At 48.9% G+C, this 19,812-nt stretch overlaps 5 protein-coding genes and 1 non-coding gene across 9 annotated transcripts; 3 read left to right on the top strand and 3 right to left on the bottom strand.

Moving 5' to 3' along the window:
* Positions 1–64: 64 nt before the first annotated feature.
* CSKMT (citrate synthase lysine methyltransferase) lies at positions 65–10,630 on the top strand. Of its 3 annotated transcripts, XM_086383501.1 has the most exons (4): positions 9,066–9,200; positions 9,482–9,551; positions 9,662–9,795; positions 9,958–10,630. In XM_086383501.1, exons 3-4 carry the CDS (start codon positions 9,729–9,731, stop codon positions 10,611–10,613), a joined length of 723 nt encoding a protein of 240 aa, XP_086239627.1. In that variant the 5' UTR covers positions 9,066–9,200; positions 9,482–9,551; positions 9,662–9,728; the 3' UTR covers positions 10,614–10,630. The 3 variants fall into 3 exon arrangements, with proteins under 3 accessions (XP_086239625.1, XP_086239627.1, XP_086239626.1); XM_086383499.1 differs by lacking the exon at positions 9,066–9,200 and adding an exon at positions 65–463 and having other exon boundaries at positions 9,482–9,795; XM_086383500.1 differs by having other exon boundaries at positions 9,482–9,795.
* Positions 5,046–9,065, bottom strand: C29H11orf98 (chromosome 29 C11orf98 homolog). The gene is made up of 4 exons (XM_086383506.1): positions 8,983–9,065; positions 8,709–8,833; positions 6,431–6,528; positions 5,046–6,348 (listed from the first exon to the last, which is right to left on the bottom strand). The coding sequence occupies exons 1-4, from the start codon at positions 9,019–9,021 to the stop codon at positions 6,239–6,241; spliced, it is 372 nt and encodes a 123-aa protein (XP_086239632.1). The 5' UTR covers positions 9,022–9,065; the 3' UTR covers positions 5,046–6,238.
* LOC147342030 (small nucleolar RNA SNORA57) lies at positions 9,256–9,404 on the top strand. The gene has a single exon (XR_015158203.1). It is a non-coding gene; the product is annotated as a small nucleolar RNA SNORA57 (small nucleolar RNA).
* A 261-nt stretch (positions 10,631–10,891) lies between the features above and the next one.
* On the bottom strand, positions 10,892–14,420 carry LBHD1 (LBH domain containing 1). The gene is made up of 2 exons (XM_086383504.1): positions 11,862–14,420; positions 10,892–11,310 (listed from the first exon to the last, which is right to left on the bottom strand). The coding sequence occupies exons 1-2, from the start codon at positions 12,250–12,252 to the stop codon at positions 11,039–11,041; spliced, it is 663 nt and encodes a 220-aa protein (XP_086239630.1). The 5' UTR covers positions 12,253–14,420; the 3' UTR covers positions 10,892–11,038.
* On the top strand, positions 14,262–15,196 carry UQCC3 (ubiquinol-cytochrome c reductase complex assembly factor 3). Its single transcript, XM_086383505.1, has 2 exons — positions 14,262–14,460; positions 14,552–15,196. Exons 1-2 carry the CDS (start codon positions 14,341–14,343, stop codon positions 14,702–14,704), a joined length of 273 nt encoding a protein of 90 aa, XP_086239631.1. The 5' UTR covers positions 14,262–14,340; the 3' UTR covers positions 14,705–15,196.
* Positions 15,197–16,773: 1,577 nt separating this feature from the next.
* Positions 16,774–19,398, bottom strand: UBXN1 (UBX domain protein 1). 2 transcript variants are annotated; one of them, XM_086383502.1, is made up of 10 exons: positions 19,343–19,398; positions 19,148–19,235; positions 18,956–19,009; positions 18,775–18,869; positions 18,607–18,676; positions 18,182–18,373; positions 18,035–18,086; positions 17,802–17,918; positions 17,076–17,268; positions 16,774–16,911 (listed from the first exon to the last, which is right to left on the bottom strand). In XM_086383502.1, exons 2-10 carry the CDS (start codon positions 19,204–19,206, stop codon positions 16,862–16,864), a joined length of 882 nt encoding a protein of 293 aa, XP_086239628.1. In that variant the 5' UTR covers positions 19,207–19,235; positions 19,343–19,398; the 3' UTR covers positions 16,774–16,861. The 2 variants fall into 2 exon arrangements, with proteins under 2 accessions (XP_086239628.1, XP_086239629.1); XM_086383503.1 differs by having other exon boundaries at positions 18,763–18,869; positions 19,343–19,392.
* Positions 19,399–19,812: the final 414 nt, after the last annotated feature.

The raw sequence follows: 19,812 nt of genomic DNA, 5'->3' as shown, positions 1-19,812 counted from the left end.
AAGGAACCAGCGAAAAGGCTTCTCAAGAAAACCCATCCGGCGCTGTTCGTGACCCTCACACATTGGTTCCGCTTTGAGTCGGCGTCTCAGTTAGAGGCTGCGTCGGTAACAGCGGGAAGTCGACCCACCTTCTACGCAACCTTTCTCCACCCTCCCGCGCCTCGCAAGGGTCTTTGACACAGCTGAGCGCCGAAGAATTGATGCTTTTGAACTGTGGTGTTGGAGAAGACTCTTGAGAGTCCCTTGGACTGCCAGGAGATCCAACCAGTCCATTCTAAAGGAGATCAGTCCTGGGTGTTCATTGGAAGGACTGATGCTAAAGCTGAAACTCCAATACTTTGGCCACCTCATGCGAAGAGTTGACTCATTGGAAAAGACCCTGATCCTGGGAGGGATTGGGGGCAGGAGGAGAAGGGGACGACAGAGGATGAGATGGCTGGATGGCATCACCGACTCGATGGACGTGAGTTTGAGTGAACTCAAGAGATGGTGATGGACAGGGAGGCCTGGCGTGCTGCGATTCATGGGGTCGCAAAGAGTCGGACACTACTGAGCGACTGAACTGAACTGAACTGAACTGAACTGAAAGCTATCTGAAGGGCTTCTCTGGTGACTCAGACGGTAAAGTGTCTGCCTGCAATGTGGGAGACCCGGGTTTGATCCCTGGGTCAGGAAGATCCTCTGGAGAAGGAAATGGCAACTCACTCCAGTATTCTTGCCTGGAAAATCTCATGGATGGAGCCTGGTAGGCTACAGTCCATGGGGTCACAAAAAGTCGGACATGACTGAGCGACTTCACTTCTCTAAAGCTATCTGAGACCATTTAATTGGATTTCATTAATTTTCCTAATTAAGCCAAAAATACAAAATGTTCAACTCTCGAGGTTAAAAAAAAAAAAAAAAGGAAGCTCTAGGAAACCTTTTAATCAGTAACCAGAGACAAGGTGAAAAAGCAGTTAAAGGAAAGAGGAAGGAGGAGAAGCGTAAAGAGAGAAAACCCCTAAAAGAAGATGAAGAGAAGACAAGAAAAGAGATGAACGGGAGGAAGCCTGAAATAAATTGAGCTGGCCACGCTGAAGGTGTCCTCCCAGCTCTAAATTGTCACCACAAGCCTTCTCAGGCTCCCCAGTCTCCCAGAGGAGGAACCTTCTCCCACCTGCAGCAGAGAGTTTGATAACTTTCTAAGGACCTAATACTCCTTATCAAGAGAGCCTTCTCCAACCCGTCTATCGAGATCAAATTCCAGCTATTCCGCTAACGGACTGTGTGCTTCAGTTAAGCTGTCTATGCTGCTGCTGCTAAGTCGCTTCAGTCGTGTCCGACTCTGTGCGACCCCATAGACGGCAGACCACCAGGCTCCCCCGTCCCTGGGATTCTCCAGGCAAGAACACTGGAGTGGGTTGCCATTTCCTTCTCCAGTGAATGAAAGTGAAAAGTGAAAGTGAAGTCGCTCAGTCGTGTCCGACTCTTAGCGACCCCATGGACTGCAGCCTACCAGGCTCCTCCATCCATGGGATTTTCCAGGCAAGAGTACTGGGGTGGGGTGCCATTGCCTTCTGTACCTGCTTCCTTTTCCGGAAATTACGATGATTAATAGTACACTTACTCCAGGGGCTTGTTGTGAAAATTGAAACCAGGAAATAGTATTACTGTATAACACTTGGTGTCTGCAATGGTAGGTAAACGTTATACATGCAATTGCTGTTTTTATTTTCTTTCTTCAATGAACTCTAGAAGATAAGTGTTCGGCAACAGGTAGTTCCCGCTTTTGTTAAAGGCTTCACCGTCATCACATACAACGGTGTCTGCTTGGCACTTGGTAGGTTTGGGGGTTTTTTTGTTGTCTTTTTTTAAGTAGGTTCCTAATAGTTGCTTAGATGAAAGAAAGGGAAAGTAGGTTCTGAGGCATTTATTAACCAGACAGCTTACTGTTCTCAATGGAAGTGTGAGTTAGAAGATCAGCAGATGGTAGGTCCTAAAGGTATCTTTGAAGTGACAGTGTTTTAAAATAGGGTTTTAAAAAGATTTTATTTACTTATGGCTGTGCTGGGTCTTCACTGCTGCGCAAACTTTTCTCCAGTTTTGGCAAGCAGGGGCTACTGTAATAGCAGATCTTGGGCTCCACAGTGCAGGGTCTTCTCATTGCAGCGGCTTCTCTTGTTGTGGAACACAGGCTCTAGGACATTCGGGCTTCAGTAGTTGCAGCTCCTGGGCTCTAGAGCACAGGTTCCATAGTTGTGGGGCATGGGCCTAGTTTCTCCTTGACATATGGGATCTTCCTGGACTAGGGATCGAACCTATGTCCCTTGCAATGACAGGCAGATTCTTTATCTCTGAGCCACCAGGGAAGCCCTGTGACTGTGTTTTAAAAGCTAAATGATTAATTCTGGTGGTTCTATATTTGTTCTTAGATTTTAGAAGTTCAAGCATTCATAAAATATGTGTTCTAGGAGAGTAAATATGAGACAGTTTCTGCTTCCAGCTCTGCTTCAGGCTTGGACCCAATACTTTCCTTCTCTCAGCCTCAACTTTTGATCTGTGAGAAGTGACTTTTGAACCAGGGGAGTTCTTCCATCTATGAGACTATTATGTGGTTCTTGCCCCTATAGATTTCATAATCTAAGGGTGCTTGTTTTGGAGTTAGATCTGGATTCCTGTCTGCTATTTAATGGCAATGTTACCTTTCCTTATCTGTAAAATGGGTATGTTTCTCACAAGCTTTTTGCAGAGATCACTGCAGATTATTTGTATTAAGAGCTTAGCACAATACCAGATACAGAAACTCTACTTTGAGCTCAGCAAGCTCCTTCCCACCTTAGGCATAGGGGTAGAAGAAAATTATTCAGGGTAATGGGGATACCAAGATGTTGAAATTGCCTTTCCTTCTCCCCTCAGCTTCTCCCCTCTACTTCACTTGAATACAGTTCAGTTTCACACTAGCACTTTTTCCTTTCTGTATTCAAAACTGGACATAATACTGTTTCCCTGGGAAAATGGCTGATACCAAGTTTTAGACCAGGAGAAGCAGGTGAGCCTGGAACATATTGTGCCCAACAGCAAGAAAGTGCTCAAATACTGATGGTGTATCATCCATGCATCCATGCATGCTCTGTAGCTCAGCCATGTCTGACTCTTTGCAACCCTACCAGACTCCTGTGTCTATAGGACTCTCCAGGTAAGAACACTGGAGTGGGTTGCCATTTCCTCCAGGGGATCTTCCCAACCCAAGGATGGAACCCACATCTTCTGAGTCTCCTGCGTTGGCAGGCAGGTTCTTTACCACTGAGCCACCTGGAAAGCCCAAAGGACACAAAGTGAAAGTGAAAGTTGCTCAGTCGTGTTCGATTCTTTGCGACCCCATGGACTATACATGGAATCCTCTAGGTCAGAATACTGGAGTGGGTAGTCTTTCCCTTCTCCAGAGGATCTTCCCAATCCAGGGATCGAACCCAAGTCTCCCTCATTGCAGGAGGATTCTTTACCAGCTGAGCCACAAGGGAAGCCACAGGAAGCTCCTTAAAGAGGCTGGCTGGTCAGTTTGGTATGATTTTGAGCATGAAAAATTGATAGTAACATGATTAAAACATTGAAAAACAACCTAAATGATATTTTTTTTTAAAAAAAGAGAGTAGGGGTTTCCTTTACAGAGTATATCAAATGAGTACCACAGATGCATGGATACTAAAACCATTGTTGCGATGTCATTGGGAATAGGAAAATCATATAGTCTCAAAGTATCACTCATAGACTGCTTTTTTAAAACAATGCTTATTAATTCATTTATTTGGCTGTGCCAGGTCTTAGTTGTGGCATGTAGGATCTTCAGTTGCAGCATATGGGATCTAGTTCCCTGACCAAGGATTGAACTCAGGCCCCCTGCATTGGGAGCTCAGAATCTTAGCCACTGGATCACCAGGGAAGCCCCCATGGATTGCTTATTAATTATAAAGGAAAAGAATACTTTAACAGTGGAGAAATCTAACAGATACCCAGTTAACACTTAGAAGCACCAATGAGACAAATTGACATTACATGTGAACAAAAAATGTTGCCTGCCTATCAGAAAAAAAATCTTGTGACCATCAACCAGTCAGCCACTATAGTCACCCGTAAGGGTCTCTGGCCATCAAACGAGGACAACCTCTGCAGCCATCCCCAGAGGTGAACCCCGAGGGAATTCAGGAAGGAAAAGAACAGGATACTGGCCATAGATAGTTAAGGTGCATAGCAAAAGAGTGAAAAAACAAAAGAGCACTAGGTTCATTAACTCGAAAGGTCTAGTGTTTTGCTATAAGTTTCTCTTTTGGCTGAGGCTTGTGGGAATCTTGGTTCCCTGACCAGAGATGGAAGCTTCATCCACTGCATTGGAAGCGTGGACTCCTAAGTGCTGAATCACCAGGAATGTCCTGAGAAGTCTAATTCTAATTAATGATAATCTTTGATGGTCTGATTTTTAAAAAAATATTTGTATTTATTTGGCTGCACAGGGTCTTAGTTATGGCAAGTGGGATCTAGTTCCCTGACCAGGGATCAAACCCAGGGCCCCACTGACAGCTCAGAGTCTTAGCCACTGGACCACCAGGGGAGTTCCTGACTACTGGATTTTTGTCACAAAAACTATCTAGGCTCCTCCCTTACCTCTTAGGAGCAGTCCTTCAGTCATCTGAGAGGCTGTCTTCTGGGCTTTTAAGTCCTCTGCAAGTCTGCCAAATCAAACATAATTCTCAACTTTTTGTTGCTGTTCTGTCGCTGTCGTGTCCGACTCTTTCCAACCTCATGAACTGCAGCGTGCCAGGCTTCCTTGTCCTTCACTATCACCCAGATTTTGCTCAGATTCATGTCCATTGAGTTGGTGATGCCATCCCACCATCTCATCCTGTTGCCCCTTTCTCCTGCCCGCAATCTTGTGTATTTTTCAGTCAACACATACTTCCTGATGATATGCCATGAGAAGTGCACAATATCCTACATCAAATTCTTCCCAGAAATGCCTAACCTACAACTAATGATGAGGAAATGCACAGAAACACTCAGACAAACCCAGATTGTGAGATACTCTTTTATTTGAGCTGGACTCTTCAAAAAATACCAGTCATCTAAGACAAGGTAGGAGTACTCTTTTCATTTGAAGACTAAAGGGGCATGACAGTTAAATAGTATGTGATTCTTAATGGTTTCTGGATTGAGGAAACAATAAGCAGTTATAAGGAATATTGTTGGGACAACTGAGGAAATTTGAATATGAAAAACTGAATTTTAGCTATTCCACTAATGTTAAGTGTCTTAGGTGTTTTGGCTATATAGAAACATAGCCTTAGGGATAAAATCTCACCTGCAACTGACTTTCAAATGAGTCAGCAAAGACAACAGTGATATGTACTTGAACAAACACATATTTGCAAGCAGGTAGGGAGATCAAGCATAGCAAGAGAAATGTTAAAAACTGGTAAACCGAGGTAGAGTGCATACATAAGGGCTCATTGTGCTAATCTCTTAACTTTACTGAAGGTTTGAAATTTTCAAAATCCCTTCTTCCAGGAAGCTTGCACTGATTAAACAGGGCAAGGAGAGAGTTGCTCTTTCCCCAGTGACCACATCTCTGCACATTCAGCTTCTCACTTTAATTAACCACCCCAGCCCTGGCTTCCAACAAACAGAATTTCTGAGCATAAAAAGGGAAAAATAATGTTCACTTTATTAAAAATATAATCAGCAATGGAAGCAGAGATAATCACGGTCACTTGTCCACCCTGGTCACATAGTGGAGGTGGCAGGGCTGATATCAGGAGCCTTGCCTCCTCTGACATCTCTACAATAATCCTGTTTTATTAGAAATTTTGTCACTGGGGAGACAGGGCCACCAGGGAGCTTAACTTCTTGTTGCCTTTGCTCAAGTAAGTGCTGTGAGTCCTGTTTTCCAGTTGTCTTGTTTCCACACTCACAGCCCCTTTTCCTTCTCCCATCCCAATTCCCACATTTAATCACACACATCTCAGTGGGAACGAGGGGGCTTTATTACAAATGCAGTTGACTGCTTAGGACTCCCTCTCCAATTTTTCTTTTCTACTCTCTTTTTCTCAATACATCCCTCCAGGGCAGGTCAGTAGGCCATTAGGGAAGAGGTATACGGGGAGAATGAAAAGGAGCAATGCTTTCTCCAAAATCATCTGAAATAACCTTTGAGTCCTCTTGGCTCCAGCTTGAGAATCTTCTGGTGGAAAGGGTGTGAGATTCAGATTTAGCTCTTATCTTCAAGGTCCTCCATATCTACATCCTGGGGGGCTTTTGTCTTCTTTTTTGATCTGGGCTGTGGGTCACTAGTCCTGGTTGGCTTAGGAGGGGCTTCCACTGAACAAAGGAAAAGAGGAAGCATTAAAGAACCCGAATGAATCCAGGCTGTATCACCCCAGCTTCTGGGCCCTAGCCTCACCTTCCATGGCTGCTTTCTCTTTCTGGGCAAGTCGGATCTGCTGGAGGAGTTTTCTGCGCTTCTTCCCAGACAGAGTAATGTTGGCACGTGCACTGGACCTAAAGGGTTGGTAGGAGCAAAAATACCAGATGAATCTGAACCAAAACAGACCACACAGTGGTTCTGGTTACTGGAAAGGTCTTTGGATCTAAGTTAAAGAACTGTTACCTTACTTAAAACTAACCTTAACACATACATAAAGTACCATTAATTGCTAAAATTTAGTATCGAGTGGAAACTTTTCCTCCTCTCATCCTTGATACTTCTGCCACCAGATATGGTAGGTTTTCCCACATCAAGTAATTCTCTGTATTTGCAGTGAACACAGACTGGGCGTCCTACAAATTTAAATTTGATTTGGACACTATATACCTGGAGATGGCATCAGACACCACAGGTTAAGGGCTTGGTTCCACAGGGTTTCCCCCACTTCAAATACCAATCACAAATCCAGGTTGTCACCTAGACTTCTGATTGGCCAGCCATAAATTCGGTTCTTATGATCCCCTTCTCAAACTCAGTAATTTGCTAGAAAGGCTCACAGAACTCAGGGAAACATACTTGCATTTACTGATTTACTATAAAATACAACTCAGGATCCAACCTGCAAGGAGATCCAACCAGTCCATTCTAAAGGAGATCAGCCCTGGGTGTTCTTTGGAAGGAATGATGCTAAAGCTGAAACTCCAGTACTTTGGCCACCTCATGCGAAGAGTTGACTCATTGGAAAAGACTGATGCTGGGAGGGATTGGGGGCAGGAGGAGAAGGGGACGACAGAGGATGAGATGGCTGGATGACCAATGGATGGCCAACTGACTCAATGGATGTGAGTTTGAGTGAACTCAAGAGATGGTGATGGACAGGGAGGCCTGGCATGCTGCGATTCATGGGGTCGCAAAGAGTTGGACACGACTGAGCTGAACTGAACTGAACAACTCAGGAACAGTCAGATGGAAGAGAGGCATAGGGCAAGGTATGGAAGGGACCAGAGTTCCCATGCCTTCTCCAGCTAAACCTTCTCAGCACCTCCACCTGTTCACCAATCAGGAAGCTATCAAGAGGTTTTATAGAGCTTAATCTCCAGCACCTGCCCTCTTCTCAAAGGTCAGTGCATAGGGCTTAAATTTCCAGTCCTCTAATCATGTCTTCTTTTGGATGACCAGCCCCACCCTAAATCACTATTAGCATAAATTTGTGCTTAGTTCTTTGCTCAGTTGTGTCCAACTCTTTGCAACCCCATGGCAGCCTGCTAGGCTCCTCTGTCCATGGGGATTCTCCAGGCGAGAATATTGGAGTGGATTGCCCTCCTCCAGGGGATCTTCCCAATGCAGGGATCAAACCCAGGTCTCCAGCACTGCAGGCGGATTCTTTACCGTCTGAGCCAACAGGGAAGCCCAGCTTAAGTTTGCTGCTGCTGCTAAGTCGCTTCAGTCGTGTCCGACTCTATGCGACCCCATAGACGGCAGCCCACCAGGCTCCCCTGTCCCTGGGATTCTCCAGGCAAGAACACTGGAGTAGGTTGCCATTTCCTTCTCCAATGCATGAAAGTGAAAAGTGAAAGGGAAGTCGCTCAGTCGTGTCGGACTCTTAGCGACCCCATGGACTGCAGCCTACCAGGCTCCTCCGTCCATGGGATTTTCCAGGCAAGAGTACTGGAGTGGGGTGTCATTGCCTTCTCCGAGCTTAAGTTTAGGTGTGCTCAAAAGGGGATCCTTTTGAAATAAAAGGCACTCTTATCACTCAGCAAATTCCAATGGCTTTAGCTCTGTCAGAAACCCGACAGGGACCAAATATATTTATTATGCCAATTCATAAAGTAAATATTATAGTAAACAAGTCAGTGAAAGAATGGGATGGGAAGTCTTCCACAAGAACTCAAGTGGCCTTGAAACTTCTATGCAATATCCCACATGAACCTTTGTGAAAATTCATCGAATGATTCACCACACACTCATGTGTACGCTTTTAAATTTACTTATAGGAAATCTGTGTGAATATATGTTACTTGGGGAGGCTGGGGCCACAGGTCTCCTTAGATTCTCAGTGGGGTCCAAGAACCAAAAAAAGGTTGCAAGTTACAGGTATAATGAGAGGCTAACAAAGTTTAGGCACAAACTTTCCTTGCGTAAGTGTGAGTATACAAGGAAAGCAAAATGGTGTTAAGCTACTCCGGAGCTCGACAAGGAGGGAAGGAGGGTTGATGGGGGAGGACGCAGGGAGAGAGGGTCTGGCACTCACGCCCGCTTCTTGAGGTGGTGCCGCGTAATCAGTCCTTCGTCTATCACAGCTCCGACCACCCGATGCTTCAGTCGCCGCTCCCGGTTCAACACTCGTCGTCGCTTGAACAGCTTCTTCTTCAGCTCCTGGGGAGAGGAAGATGCTTAATCAGAGGGCGGCTGCGCCCTGCGACCTGGGACCCCGCACCCGGCGACACTGGCCCATAGACTCCATCTCGGGCGAGAATAAAGGCTCTGGGACGCTTGGGAAACCATGTCGGGGGTCCCAGAGTCACCGTTCGCGGCCGGTTGATCTTTCCACTCGGAGCACCCATAGCTGCGCCGCTAGGCCGGCTCCGGGTCCACGTTTCCGTTGTGCGCAGGGTCCGTGTGCGCCCCGCCCTCAGCTCTGTGCTAGCCAATCGCAACTCGAGGGCGGGCCCTGGCACTATATAAATGAACCCGGCTCGCGCATAGGCCTTTTCGAGGGCGGCGACTGATTGAGTGTGGTCTGGTAGGTGTGGGTGTCCGGCTGGTGTTCCTGGGGAGTGGGGACGGTGCCTGTGGACCCTCCTTTTCTTGGCGCGGGTCGGGCGTGCAGTCCCGTTCCGCGTAATGTACGGAGGTAGAGAGAACGGGCTCTGGCCCCCTCGGCGTCATGTCTTCGGTACCGGCGGCCAGCTGTCCGCCGGTTCTATCCTCAAGCGCCGGGACACAGAGCTCCAAGGAGCAGGGCAGAACCGAGGTTCAGCAGACTCCTCCCGGGGGTACTCACACCTTCTCCTTTGATTTCAGGTCTGTGGAGCCACCCCAAGAGCCGGAGCTGCCATATCCCCTCTTCCACTTCCCGCTGCAAACAATAAAGGTCTTCGTACTAAGTTTGTGTCCGCATTCTTTTTCCGAAGCTGCAGGGTTAGGGAAGCTTTATGCGTCATTCCGCACAGCGGATTTTGCAAATCTTCCCTTGGATCTCAGGCCCCAGCCGGAGTACGGGCGACATTTTCACACAAGTTTCTCTGGGCGACCTTGCCGGCACCTCCGGATGGCTGCTTTGCGCCGAACCCTCCATCTGGCGAGCCTGGCGGCGGGGACGCGCCGCACCGTGGCGGGTAGGGAAGGTGGACACTGGGAGGGCAAGCTGGGCTCTTCGTTACCCAAGAGTCTGGTCATTGAAATTGTGACGCTGAAAACCCCAGGGCACATGGCGCCGATTTTGCAGCAGTTTGAAAGAACCGGGCGCTGGGTGATGCGTGTCCTCCCCTCGTCCGCAGGTTCCCTGGCTGGTAGCTGCCTGGCAGACCGCTCCCTCTGGGATAAGCTCCACGCCCAACCCCGTCAGGGCAGCGTCCGCACCTTCGACTGGTTCTTTGGATACGAAGAAGCCCAGGGGCTCCTGCTGCCGCTGCTGGAGAAATCATGGGCTGCCTGTCCACCCCGGGTGTTGGACGTGGGCTGTGGGACCTCCAGCTTGTGTCCAGGCCTCTATACCAAATGCCCGCACCCCGTGGACGTGTTGGGGGTGGACTTCTCTCCCGTAGCAGTGGCCCACATGAACAGTCTCCTGGAAGGTGGCCAAGGCCAAACACCCCTGTGCCCTGGACACCCTGAGTCAAGCCTCCATTTCATGCAGGCTGATGGCCAGAATCTGCAGCCAGTGGCTTCCTCAGGCTCCTTTCAGCTAGTCCTGGACAAGGGCACCTGGGATGCTGTTGCCCGGGGTGGTCTGCCTGGGGCTTACCAGCTCCTGGCAGAATGTCTGAGGGTCCTAAGCCCCCAGGGGACCCTGATTCAGTTCTCAGATGAGGATCCTGATGTGCGGCTCCCCTGCCTAGAGAAAGGGTCCCAGGGCTGGACTGTGACAGTGCAGGAGCTGGGCCCTTTCAGGGGCATCACCTACTTTGCTTACGTGGTTCAAGGCTCTGATTAAAGATGTTTTAGACCTGATCTTACTGTTTTCCGTTTGGTGAGGAGGTGGAGAAAACTTTTGTCTTTGCAAGATGACTGGAAAATTTGGGTGCTGGTTTCCACATTTATTAGATGGGTGCACCTGGTACTGAATATTTCTGTGCCCCATTTACTCACCTGCAAGGCTGGAATAATACCTGAAGTTATGTGATTACATACAGTTGACAGGTGAAACATTTAGCAGTGCCAGGCACAAAATGAGTGCTAAATAGAAAACGTACAAGTGGGTTATTTCCCATCTCCAACTAGTTGAAATCTTAAAAGCACAGACGAGAGTTCTTAATTCAGATTCCTTGACTATCACTGGTGTGACCCTGGGGTCTAACCTTTAAGCCCCATTTTTCTCACTTGTAGATGAGGAAGACTGAAGGGATGGATGGAAGGACTTCAAAAACCTAGGTAAAATGTTTGAGGGAGAAAGTGATACTTACCCTCAAAGCTCCTGGGAGGCAGGAAATGGGAATATTCCACAAAGCAGCTTCTGCAGACATGGGAGCTTGATGGTGGGTCCCAGAGAGGACAGGGATTGGGGGCTTCCTGACAGTCTGTGTCCTCTGGGATCCAGGAGGCATCTTGATCTACCCGTTCCTGCCCCCAGCTGAGTTCTGGGTTAAAGGTTCTTAAAGGAGACTTAGGGTCCAGGGAGCTCCAAGTCCAGCCTGGGAGTTAAAGAACCCATTAACAATGAAAAATACATAATAAAAGAACAGAGAAAAATATACCTGGTACCTGACTGGGGTTTTTTTTTTTTTTTTTTGAGGTAAATTTGTTTAATTCTTTTTGCTTATAAAAATAATACAGCAATTGAAATGAAGAGCCTAACTCCCACAAGCTGTGTGGCATGGTGGCCAAAAAAAAATAAAAAAATTCATCAACTTTGCCAGTCACCTTAACTTTTTTCATTTTTTTGGCCAAGCTGCACGGCACATGGAATCTTAATTCCACAGATGGGGATCTAACCTGAGCCCTTTCCTCCCACTCCCTGAGGTGGAAGCTCAGAGTCCCAACCACTGGATCTGGACCTGGACCGTCAAGGAAGTCCCTCAGCCACCTTGACTTTTCTCTCCCACCTCTACATTTCTCTTCACGATGTTTACTGGGCACCTACTGGGTGCTGTTTAATGCAGGGGACACAACTAAGTTGTCCCTCTTGTTTTGCTTAGAACATTCAGTTCGCAACAGCCCCATTTGAATGAGCCTCCTCCCTCACCTGGTTCTTCACTTTGGTCCTGGAAGAACACCTCGACCTCCTCTTCCTCATCGTCAGTCAGCAGCAGCAGCTCCTCGTGTGGCCACCGGAGCTCCCCACTCTCTTCACTCACCTCAGAGGCTTCCACCACAATGGAGGGGAGGCGGGTCTGCGGACACATAACCTGGATAGGCACAGCAGGGGAACCGGGCCAAAGTGGAGGGTGAACCAACAGCAGGACGCAAGGTGGGAAAGTACTAACCTGAACATCCTGGTGACCTTCAACCCTGTCAATTTCTCCTTTGTCCTTCCAAAGCGGGTTGGTCAGTCTAGGACTGTCTGCACGCTGGGAAGAGCCTGGGCTATCTCTAGGCCAAGGCCCATCCTCACTGCTCCCTGGCACAAGGGCCATGGGTGCTGATTCTAGAATGCAGGACAATTGAACTCAGTAGAGCACCCCTGCCCAGTGCACCCCACAGACTGCTCCTTTAATCGCTTTGGAGCCGAGCCCCTTAATCACTTCTGAGGAGAGGAAGCTGAAAGGAGATTATGGACCTTCCAGGGGAGGGGCCAATGCCAGGAGGTGGGATGAAGTGAAGTGCTAGGCGCTCAGTCGTGTAAGACTCTTTTCGACCCCACGGACTGTATTGCCTGCCAGGCTTCTCTGTCCATGGGATTCTCCAGGCAAGAATACTGGAGTGGGTAGCCATTTCCTTCTCCAGGGGATCTTCCACATTGCAGGCAGATTCTTTACGGTCTGAGCCACCAGGGAGGCGCACTCACTCTGGTGACACAGAGAAAGGCAGGAGGAGTAGGAGTTAAGGAGGGCATTTGGATTAAAGCCCTGTGAGTAAAGAGCTTCAATAATGAGTTTGAAATTTCCTGATTCTTACAGGGTCTTCCAAGTTCACATTTCTTGGTATCTTATTTAATGAATATTTATATAGTGTCAACTAAAAAAAAAAAAAGCACAACGTGAGAGTTGTGAGTGAAGTTTTATTTGGGGCAAAATGAAGACTGCAACCCAGGAGACAGTCCCTCAGACAGGTCTGAGAGACTGCTCCAAAGAAGCAGTGGAGAAAGTCAAAATATAAGATTTTCGTGAAGGGGGAGTTCAGTGCAATCAAGCACTCATTTTATAAAAGGTTTTCTGCTAGTCAGGAGGAGGAGCTGACATCAGCATGAAGGGATTTAGTGCTTTTCTAGAGGAGATGCAAGAAATGAAATCATGAAATCAGTTCCTGAAAATATCTAACTAGTTAAAAGACCTGTTCCACCAGTTTCCCTGGGGCACAGAGTGCCTCACTCTCCACCCTGAATTCCCTTTAGGGAGTGTAGAGGTCAGCAGTTGCAGCAACACAGGCAGATGGCAAATGCCCTTCTTGTTTTTGTTCATTTAGCTCAGTCGCCTCCGACTCTATGACCCTATGGACTGCAGCACACCAGGCTTCCCTGAAGCTTGCTCAAACTCATGTTGATCCAATCAGTGATGCCATCCACCCATCCAACAGTGACTGTTGCTGTTCAGTCACTGGCAAATGCTCTTGGCAAGTGCCAATCTGTAGTTGATACCAGGAACTGTTTTAAATGCATGTCATATAAATTGTTTAATTATCCTAAAATTGTGAGATGTTGTTGGTCAACCACTAAGTCATGGCTGACCCTTTGCGACCTCATGGACTGCAACATGCCTGGCTTCCCTGTCCTTCACTATCTCCCAGAGTTTGCTCAAATTCATGTCCATTAACATGTCCATATGCACTGTTATTAGCCTCATTTTCCCATGCAGAAACTGTAAAACAAAGAACTTAAATGACTTATCCAGAGTCACACAACTAAGAGGTGTTTTCTTCACCAAACTAGAATTCGGTAAGTTACACAACATCCATGGTTTTCATGGTTAAAAAAAAAAAAAAAAAGCCAAGATTATTTACCTAAGAGAAGGGTAATGTTTGCTTTTACTAAGTAAAATAAAAGGGAAATGTATTAATATATCATTTTCCCCATCCGGTACACTTGGTTTTTCAGTGTTTAGGATTGAAGAGATTGAAGGGAGTCAACAGACTGATGTTTATAAACACGTGGACGTCATTACATACTGCGGTTTGGATAAAGCACAAGTAATCCTAGGAAACTACAGAGCACAGGCTTAGCCCTCTATTGATCTGGACATTCCGGAACCGGGCAATTGTCAAACTCCCAGTAACCATGAAGACACTCTCCCGTTAGCAATCCTACTCGGGATTTCATGACAAGGGGTCCCACCCTCAGCCCTGGGTCCCAACACCTCTTGACGTGCTCAACCTTCTCAGCTAAACTAGTCTTAAGACCTAGACGCTTCAGATTCGAAACATTTCTCCGATTAGGTCCTCTCTAGCCCGGGCCCGTCTCTATGGTCTCTTGTGTGGGGCGCTCTAGCCTGCGCAGATTAAGTCGTCGCGGCGGCCCGGATGGGCTACTGGAGGCTCCAGAGGTCCTCTCGCTGGTTGCGCTGTCGACCATGACGACCCTGCGCAAGCTGCTGCTCGTGGGCGCACTGCTGGGCGCCGGGGCTGGCGTGGGCACCGCGCTTTTTGCCCTTGTGACCCCGGGTGAGGAGCGGAAGCAGGCGATGCTGAAGGTGGGAGCAGTTGGGGAGGCAGAGGTGGGGTGGGCGGGCGGAGAACCCCGGGCTGGTGGCCGGGGCTGCGAACCACTCTTTCTGCCTACAGGAGATGCCGGAGCAGTACCCGCAGCGCAGGGACGAGGCGGCCAGGACCAAAGAGTTGCTGCTGGCCACTCTGCAGGAAGCAGCGGCCACGCAAGAGAACGTCGCCTGGAGAAAGAACTGGATGAGTGGCGGCGGCGGCGGGAGGTCAGCCTGAGACAGAACCTGCTCCCCTGGGCGCCGGGACTTATGCTGCAGCGCAGGCGCCCAAGCCGCCCTGACTCCTCCGTGGGCCGGCGGGGAGTCCAGACCCGGATGCCAAGCGCAGGCATCTCCGCGACTTCGGGAGCTGCCGCCGGGTGAGCGCGCTCTCTTCCACAGCTTGCAAGGACTACGTTTTAACGTCCACATCGCGGGCTGTGGCTAACTGAAGGAACCAATAAATCATGTTCCTCCATCCAGAGAGTGAGCCCTGCGGTTGGACGCCCATAAAAGCCAAGTGTTCTGCGGGTAGGTGCTGCGGCCTGGCTGGAGTGCGGCTGCCGGCTGCCACGCCCGCCCTATGTGAGGCTGAAGCCCAATAGGCAGAGCGACGACATTTTCAAAACACAAGTCAGATCTGTGGTTTGTGTGAGTGGATAACCAAATGATGTTCTTGAAATTATAAGTAGCCTGGAAACTCTTGTGCAATAAACACCCATAGAGGACACTTTGGTTTCCTGTCTTTCGAATGAGGTTGAAGAGGGGCTTCTAGCAATTAACATATGCCGTGATGCCTTCTGTGGCCTTAAGTTTTGGAGGCCACTGTGGTACTAGTAAAACGGAGTGTACTTTGAGACAGATCTTGTTTCAACTCCTGTATGTTACAGAACCTCTCTGAGCCTCGGTCCTCCTGTTCCGTGTGTGCTAAGTCACTTAAGTCCTGTCCGACTCTGCGACCCTATGGACTGTAGCCCGCCAGCTGTCCACAGGGTTCTCCAGACAAGAATACTGGAGTGAGTTGCCGTTTCCTTCTCTGGGGGATCCTCCCCACCCAGGGACCGAACCAGCGTCTCTTACATCTCCTGCATTGCCGCGGATGGGGGTGGGGGTGGGGGTGTTTTTTACCCCTAGGGCCACTTGGGAAGTCCTGATCATAAAGGTGACAATTATCTTGAGAGTTGTGGTCAGAAGGTGAACTTAGGAATGTAAGTGCCAGGCACAGGACAGCCTCTCACTAAATGCACTGGGGCTTTCCTCCCATAAGGCGTTCATTGCAGTGGTTTTCAGTCTGAATGTGGTCATAGAATCTATTGGAGATGCCACTGATGGGATGAGGTAAAGCTGTCAGTGGGGTAGCAGCCCCACAGCTAAGTCAATAAGTTCACTCTCCTTTTTATTTTTCCGACCTGTGGTTCCAAACTATTGCAACAGTGGGGGCGCAGGGGAGGCTGTTTTCATTAAAGCTGGAACACTACATAAAGCATAAAGCTTGGTAACACTGAGGTCTGTTTCCATGTACGAGCAGTGGTGCAGTTTTGTGCTTCTAGATTGTGAGGTCATAAACACATTTGTCATGTGTGATCTTTTAAATTTAGTTGTGGCCTCTTTCCTAGCCAGGGTATGAGAGGAAGGAGGCAGCTGCTTGAGGGAGCATGGAGATGAGGTGAGCAGCAACAGCAAGAGGGGCTAGAATGCAGGAGCTTGGCATTGGCAGTTCAGAGCCTGAGCCTGAAAGTCAAGCTCCCCAGGAGTGTGTTCAGGTTCTACTACTTGCTAACTGTGTCAGTTTGAACAAGTCATGTGCTTTCACGTCTGGTCTCTAAAATGGAATAATTGTACCCACTGTTAGATAATAGTGCTTTCATATCTCAGTTAATACACAGTACATATTAAGCACTCAATACTTTTTGTGAATGGCCACATTTTAAAAACTACTCTTTTAGTAGCTAGTAACTGGGGACTCGTTAGGTGTCATGCACTGTGCTAAAGCATTACGTAACCCCCACAACCCCAAATAACAGGTACTATTATCCAGGTTTTACTAAAGAAGAAACTAGACTTAAGAAGTCAAGGCACATAGCTAGTAAAGATTTCAAGCTTAGGTACTGTCTTACTCATAGAGCAAAAAATGCTATCCCCACTTTTTTGCTGGGGCCGCCCCACTTTAACCTCCTAGACAACTAATCAGATGTGGAGATTAGAAACAAGTCTCCCTTGGAAATGTAACATAAAGCATAGTGTCTATTCTGAAAGCCTTCCTTGTCTCTCCCAGCCATTCAGGAAGGAGTCAGGCACATACAGAACTCAGGAGAGTCTATTTATTAAGAAGGCAATGTCAGTGCTTTATCAAAGATGAAGAGAGGTCAAAGAGGGATGGTGGGATAAAGGCCTCTTAGCCGGGACATTTCTTGGCCACAATGAGGACAGCAGAAGGCACAAGTCCTGAAGATGGAAGAAAACAGATTTGAACCCAAAGATATCTGCTTCCCCCCACTGCCCCACATTCTGCCCTCACACCGTCTCTATACAAAGTCCCTTCTTTGCATCCCTTCTCCTCAAGCATCCGCTATCCCCCAAGTCCTGGTTTCAGATCCCACGTGTCATACCCAGCTCCTGCAGAGGCCGCTCCATGTCAGCCTCTGAGAAGGCCCGCCGGGGGAAGCCACTGAGCAACTGCACAGGGTCCTGGGCCCCGCCTAGCTCCTCCCCACGGTGGAGCTCCACGTAGAGCCTCACAGCTGCCAGCTGTTCCCGTGCCCGGAATGTCTGGGTCAGTGAGGTCCCATCTGGCAGCCGGACCTAAAGGGCAAGAGAGAGATACAGTATTGTGAATATCGTAACTGAGTGAGGTGCGCAAGTAAGAAAAAGGAGCAAAGTTGGCTTCTCCTTCCACTTAGAGGGACTGGACCAGGATAATTACTATTGAAAGCACCTAATGAACAACCACTTAGAATGCGCTTTACTCAGCAATGAACAAAGAGACCCCTGGCTCCCTCACAATTTAACAAAAACATAATGCAAAATTATATAAAACATCTGGATAGATATCACACATCATGCAAACAGCTGCATAATCTAAATGAAAACACTATGAACAAGTAAAAAGGCAACTGCTGAATAAGAGAGAGGTATGGGTTTAAATAAGACTGGGACAAGTGAAATTTGATATCTTCCCTCAGAGCAGAGGAGGTAGGATTTCAAAAGTCATTTACAAAGAAGGGAGAGGTTTGGCAAAGGAAAAGTAACTGAAAAAAGCTCTGGGCTGGGCTCGGTTGGGTGCCCTGTAAGCCAACAAAGGGTCCCAGGAGCAAGACTGGAATCCGAATCAGTACCTGTATGCGACACTGGTCATACTCCCGCTTTGTGGGAGGCTCCCGGCTGGGAGAGGAGGGAACAGGGCCTGGCTCTGTTGCTGGTGGGGATGGCTGAGAACCCACGTTACCACCATACTAGAAGACAAAGTTCAATAATCAGGCACTAAGCCAATCCTCGCCCTCTGAAGCTAGAAAAGGGGATTTACTGGCCCCTCCACTAAACTATCCTGGATTTCCACCCAATTACCTACCTTCTTGGCTCTCTCTGCTTTGTCCCTTTCGATCTTTTCTCGGACTCTTTGTCTGGAATGCAGACAGGACACAAGAAGGTCAGACATTGACAAAGCAAATCTTGATTCCTTTGCCATGTCTTAGCCCAACACTCCCAGAATCCAGACCTGGCTTCTAACTCTTCAGCCTTTTCCCTCCTCCGCTCTTCAGCAGCCCGGCGCATCTCATCTTCCTGTAGCCTCTGTCGGGCAGCTGTCAACTCCTGCCCTTGTCTCCTGCGCTGCCGTTCCCGTTCCAATGCCTCCCGCTCCTCTCTTTCTTCACGCTCCCGCTGCTTTTGGGCCACCAGCTCCAACATCCTATGTTGCAGAAAGGAAACCATTCAAGAGACATGTATATAAATTGCGAAAGTGAGTTTATAACAAGGGACTCAGAAAACAAAACCCAGAAACACAGTCCCAAAACAGATACAAAAAAAACAAAGAAGGAAAGGGCCAAGAAAAAACGTGGGAAGTGAGAGTTCTTTGACCAGACTTGTGTAGTGGGGAGAGGTGGAAAGTGACTCTCAGAAACGTGAGCCTGTTCTTCCTACCTCTTCGTCTGTTCCTGTCTTTCCTCTTCAGTCAAAACAGGTTTGCCTTCTCCCACTGCAGACCCAGGTCCTACAATCAATCAATCAGTATTATTACCCTTTCATCCTCCTCCTCGGGCCCTCCTGAATAATCACACTGTTTTCCTCAGTCAGGACCTTTGGGGCCACCTTGCTCCGAGGGGGTGGGTTCCCGTCCCAGGACATGTCCAAGGGGGGTGGCTAATGGCTCATCCACATCGGGGTCGTCTTCGTGCTCCATCAACCTGGCAGGGAAAGTCAGGAGGGAGATTAACGTTCAGGCTGCCCTCCCAGCAGTTCCCCGTCCCCTGCCACCGGTCTGAGCGCTCACCAGTCCATCGCAGCCTCGATGCCCTGGTTCCCTGTGAGGGCCAGAGCCTTCTCCCTGAGGGCAGAAACACCGTGAATAGCGCCCACGAGCCATGGCGACGATCAGGCTGGGGCGTAGAGCCTGAGGCCACACTGGGGTAAAGGCCTGGGCAGGTGCGCGACCCCGCGGCCCTGGGTTAGGGGGCTCCCTTACGCGCGTCCCTTGGGGAAGCCCATCTCGAGGAGACTCTCCAGAGCCGTCAGCTCCGCCATGACGCCGCCACCGCCGCTTCCGCGGGGACCTGGGGAAAGAGGGGAGCGAAGACGGCGAAGGGAGTCAGCGCGAGGCGCCTCCCACCAGCGCCCAACCTTGCCCGCGACCGCCCCAGCCGGGTGCTTGCTCACTCACCGGCTGCGGACCAGCCGCGGACACCTACGAGAAGAAAGCCTAGGCGAGACGGAAGTGCCCGAATCTGTTTGGGTCACGTGGGGGCGGGCGTGGACGGGTGCCGCCGAGTGCCAGAAACGCCGGCCTGGCGCTGCTGAGAGAACGCGAATGGGCGGTGCCTGGGAGTCGCATTCTAGGAGGCAGCCAACACTCCCCTGCCCAAGTACGGGCGCCCGTTGGTGCTAGAGAAAAAGAACGATGCTGTCCTGAAACCCATGGGCGAATGAAGACAGCTCCCCAGATGGCCCCTAAGCACACCGCAGTGTTTATCAGGAGCCTTAGAAATGTATGCACCCTTTGACCTATTCATCCTCTCCGGAGAATTGAGCCATCCTCCGCTCGACTGCCACAAGGGATCTTTGCAAAACGTAATAACAGATCTTGTCATCACCTCCTCGGTTAAGACTTCTCCATGATACCTCAGTCACCTA

Source organism: Bos grunniens, chromosome 29 (assembly GCF_055505025.1).
Source record: "Bos grunniens cultivar Pamir isolate PY7600 chromosome 29, Bosgru_T2T1.0, whole genome shotgun sequence".
NCBI lineage: Eukaryota > Metazoa > Chordata > Mammalia > Artiodactyla > Bovidae > Bos > Bos grunniens.
Note: the sequence above shows the minus strand (reverse complement) of the source record. Positions and strands in the feature narration are given on the sequence as shown.

Bases quoted from the DNA above. Each gene is read 5' to 3' on its own strand.
- CSKMT (XM_086383499.1), top strand. From the start codon at position 441: ATGGCATCACCGACTCGATGGAC. The intron at 464-9,481 runs GTGAGTTTGAGT...CTTTGATTTCAG, and splicing joins GCATCACCGACTCGATGGAC to GTCTGTGGAGCCACCCCAAG. The intron at 9,796-9,957 runs GTAGGGAAGGTG...CCTCGTCCGCAG, and splicing joins GACGCGCCGCACCGTGGCGG to GTTCCCTGGCTGGTAGCTGC.
- C29H11orf98 (XM_086383506.1), bottom strand. From the start codon at position 9,021: ATGGGTGCTCCGAGTGGAAAGATCAACCGGCCGCGAACG. The intron at 6,529-8,708 runs GTGAGTGCCAGA...CCAACCCTTTAG, and splicing joins CACCACCTCAAGAAGCGGGC to GTCCAGTGCACGTGCCAACA. The intron at 6,349-6,430 runs GTGAGGCTAGGG...TCCTTTGTTCAG, and splicing joins AGAGAAAGCAGCCATGGAAG to TGGAAGCCCCTCCTAAGCCA.
- LBHD1 (XM_086383504.1), bottom strand. From the start codon at position 12,252: ATGGCCCTTGTGCCAGGGAGCAGTGAGGATGGGCCTTGGCCTAGAGAT. The intron at 11,311-11,861 runs GTGAGGGAGGAG...TTTAACTCCCAG, and splicing joins GGACCAAAGTGAAGAACCAG to GCTGGACTTGGAGCTCCCTG.
- UQCC3 (XM_086383505.1), top strand. From the start codon at position 14,341: ATGACGACCCTGCGCAAGCTGCTGCTCGTGGGCGCACTGCTGGGCGCC. The intron at 14,461-14,551 runs GTGGGAGCAGTT...TTCTGCCTACAG, and splicing joins GGAAGCAGGCGATGCTGAAG to GAGATGCCGGAGCAGTACCC.
- UBXN1 (XM_086383503.1), bottom strand. From the start codon at position 19,206: ATGGCGGAGCTGACGGCTCTGGAGAGTCTCCTCGAGATGGGCTTCCCC. The intron at 18,087-18,181 runs GTCTGGATTCTG...TCTGCATTCCAG, and splicing joins GCTGAAGAGTTAGAAGCCAG to ACAAAGAGTCCGAGAAAAGA. The intron at 17,919-18,034 runs GTAGGTAATTGG...TTTGTCTTCTAG, and splicing joins AAGCAGAGAGAGCCAAGAAG to TATGGTGGTAACGTGGGTTC.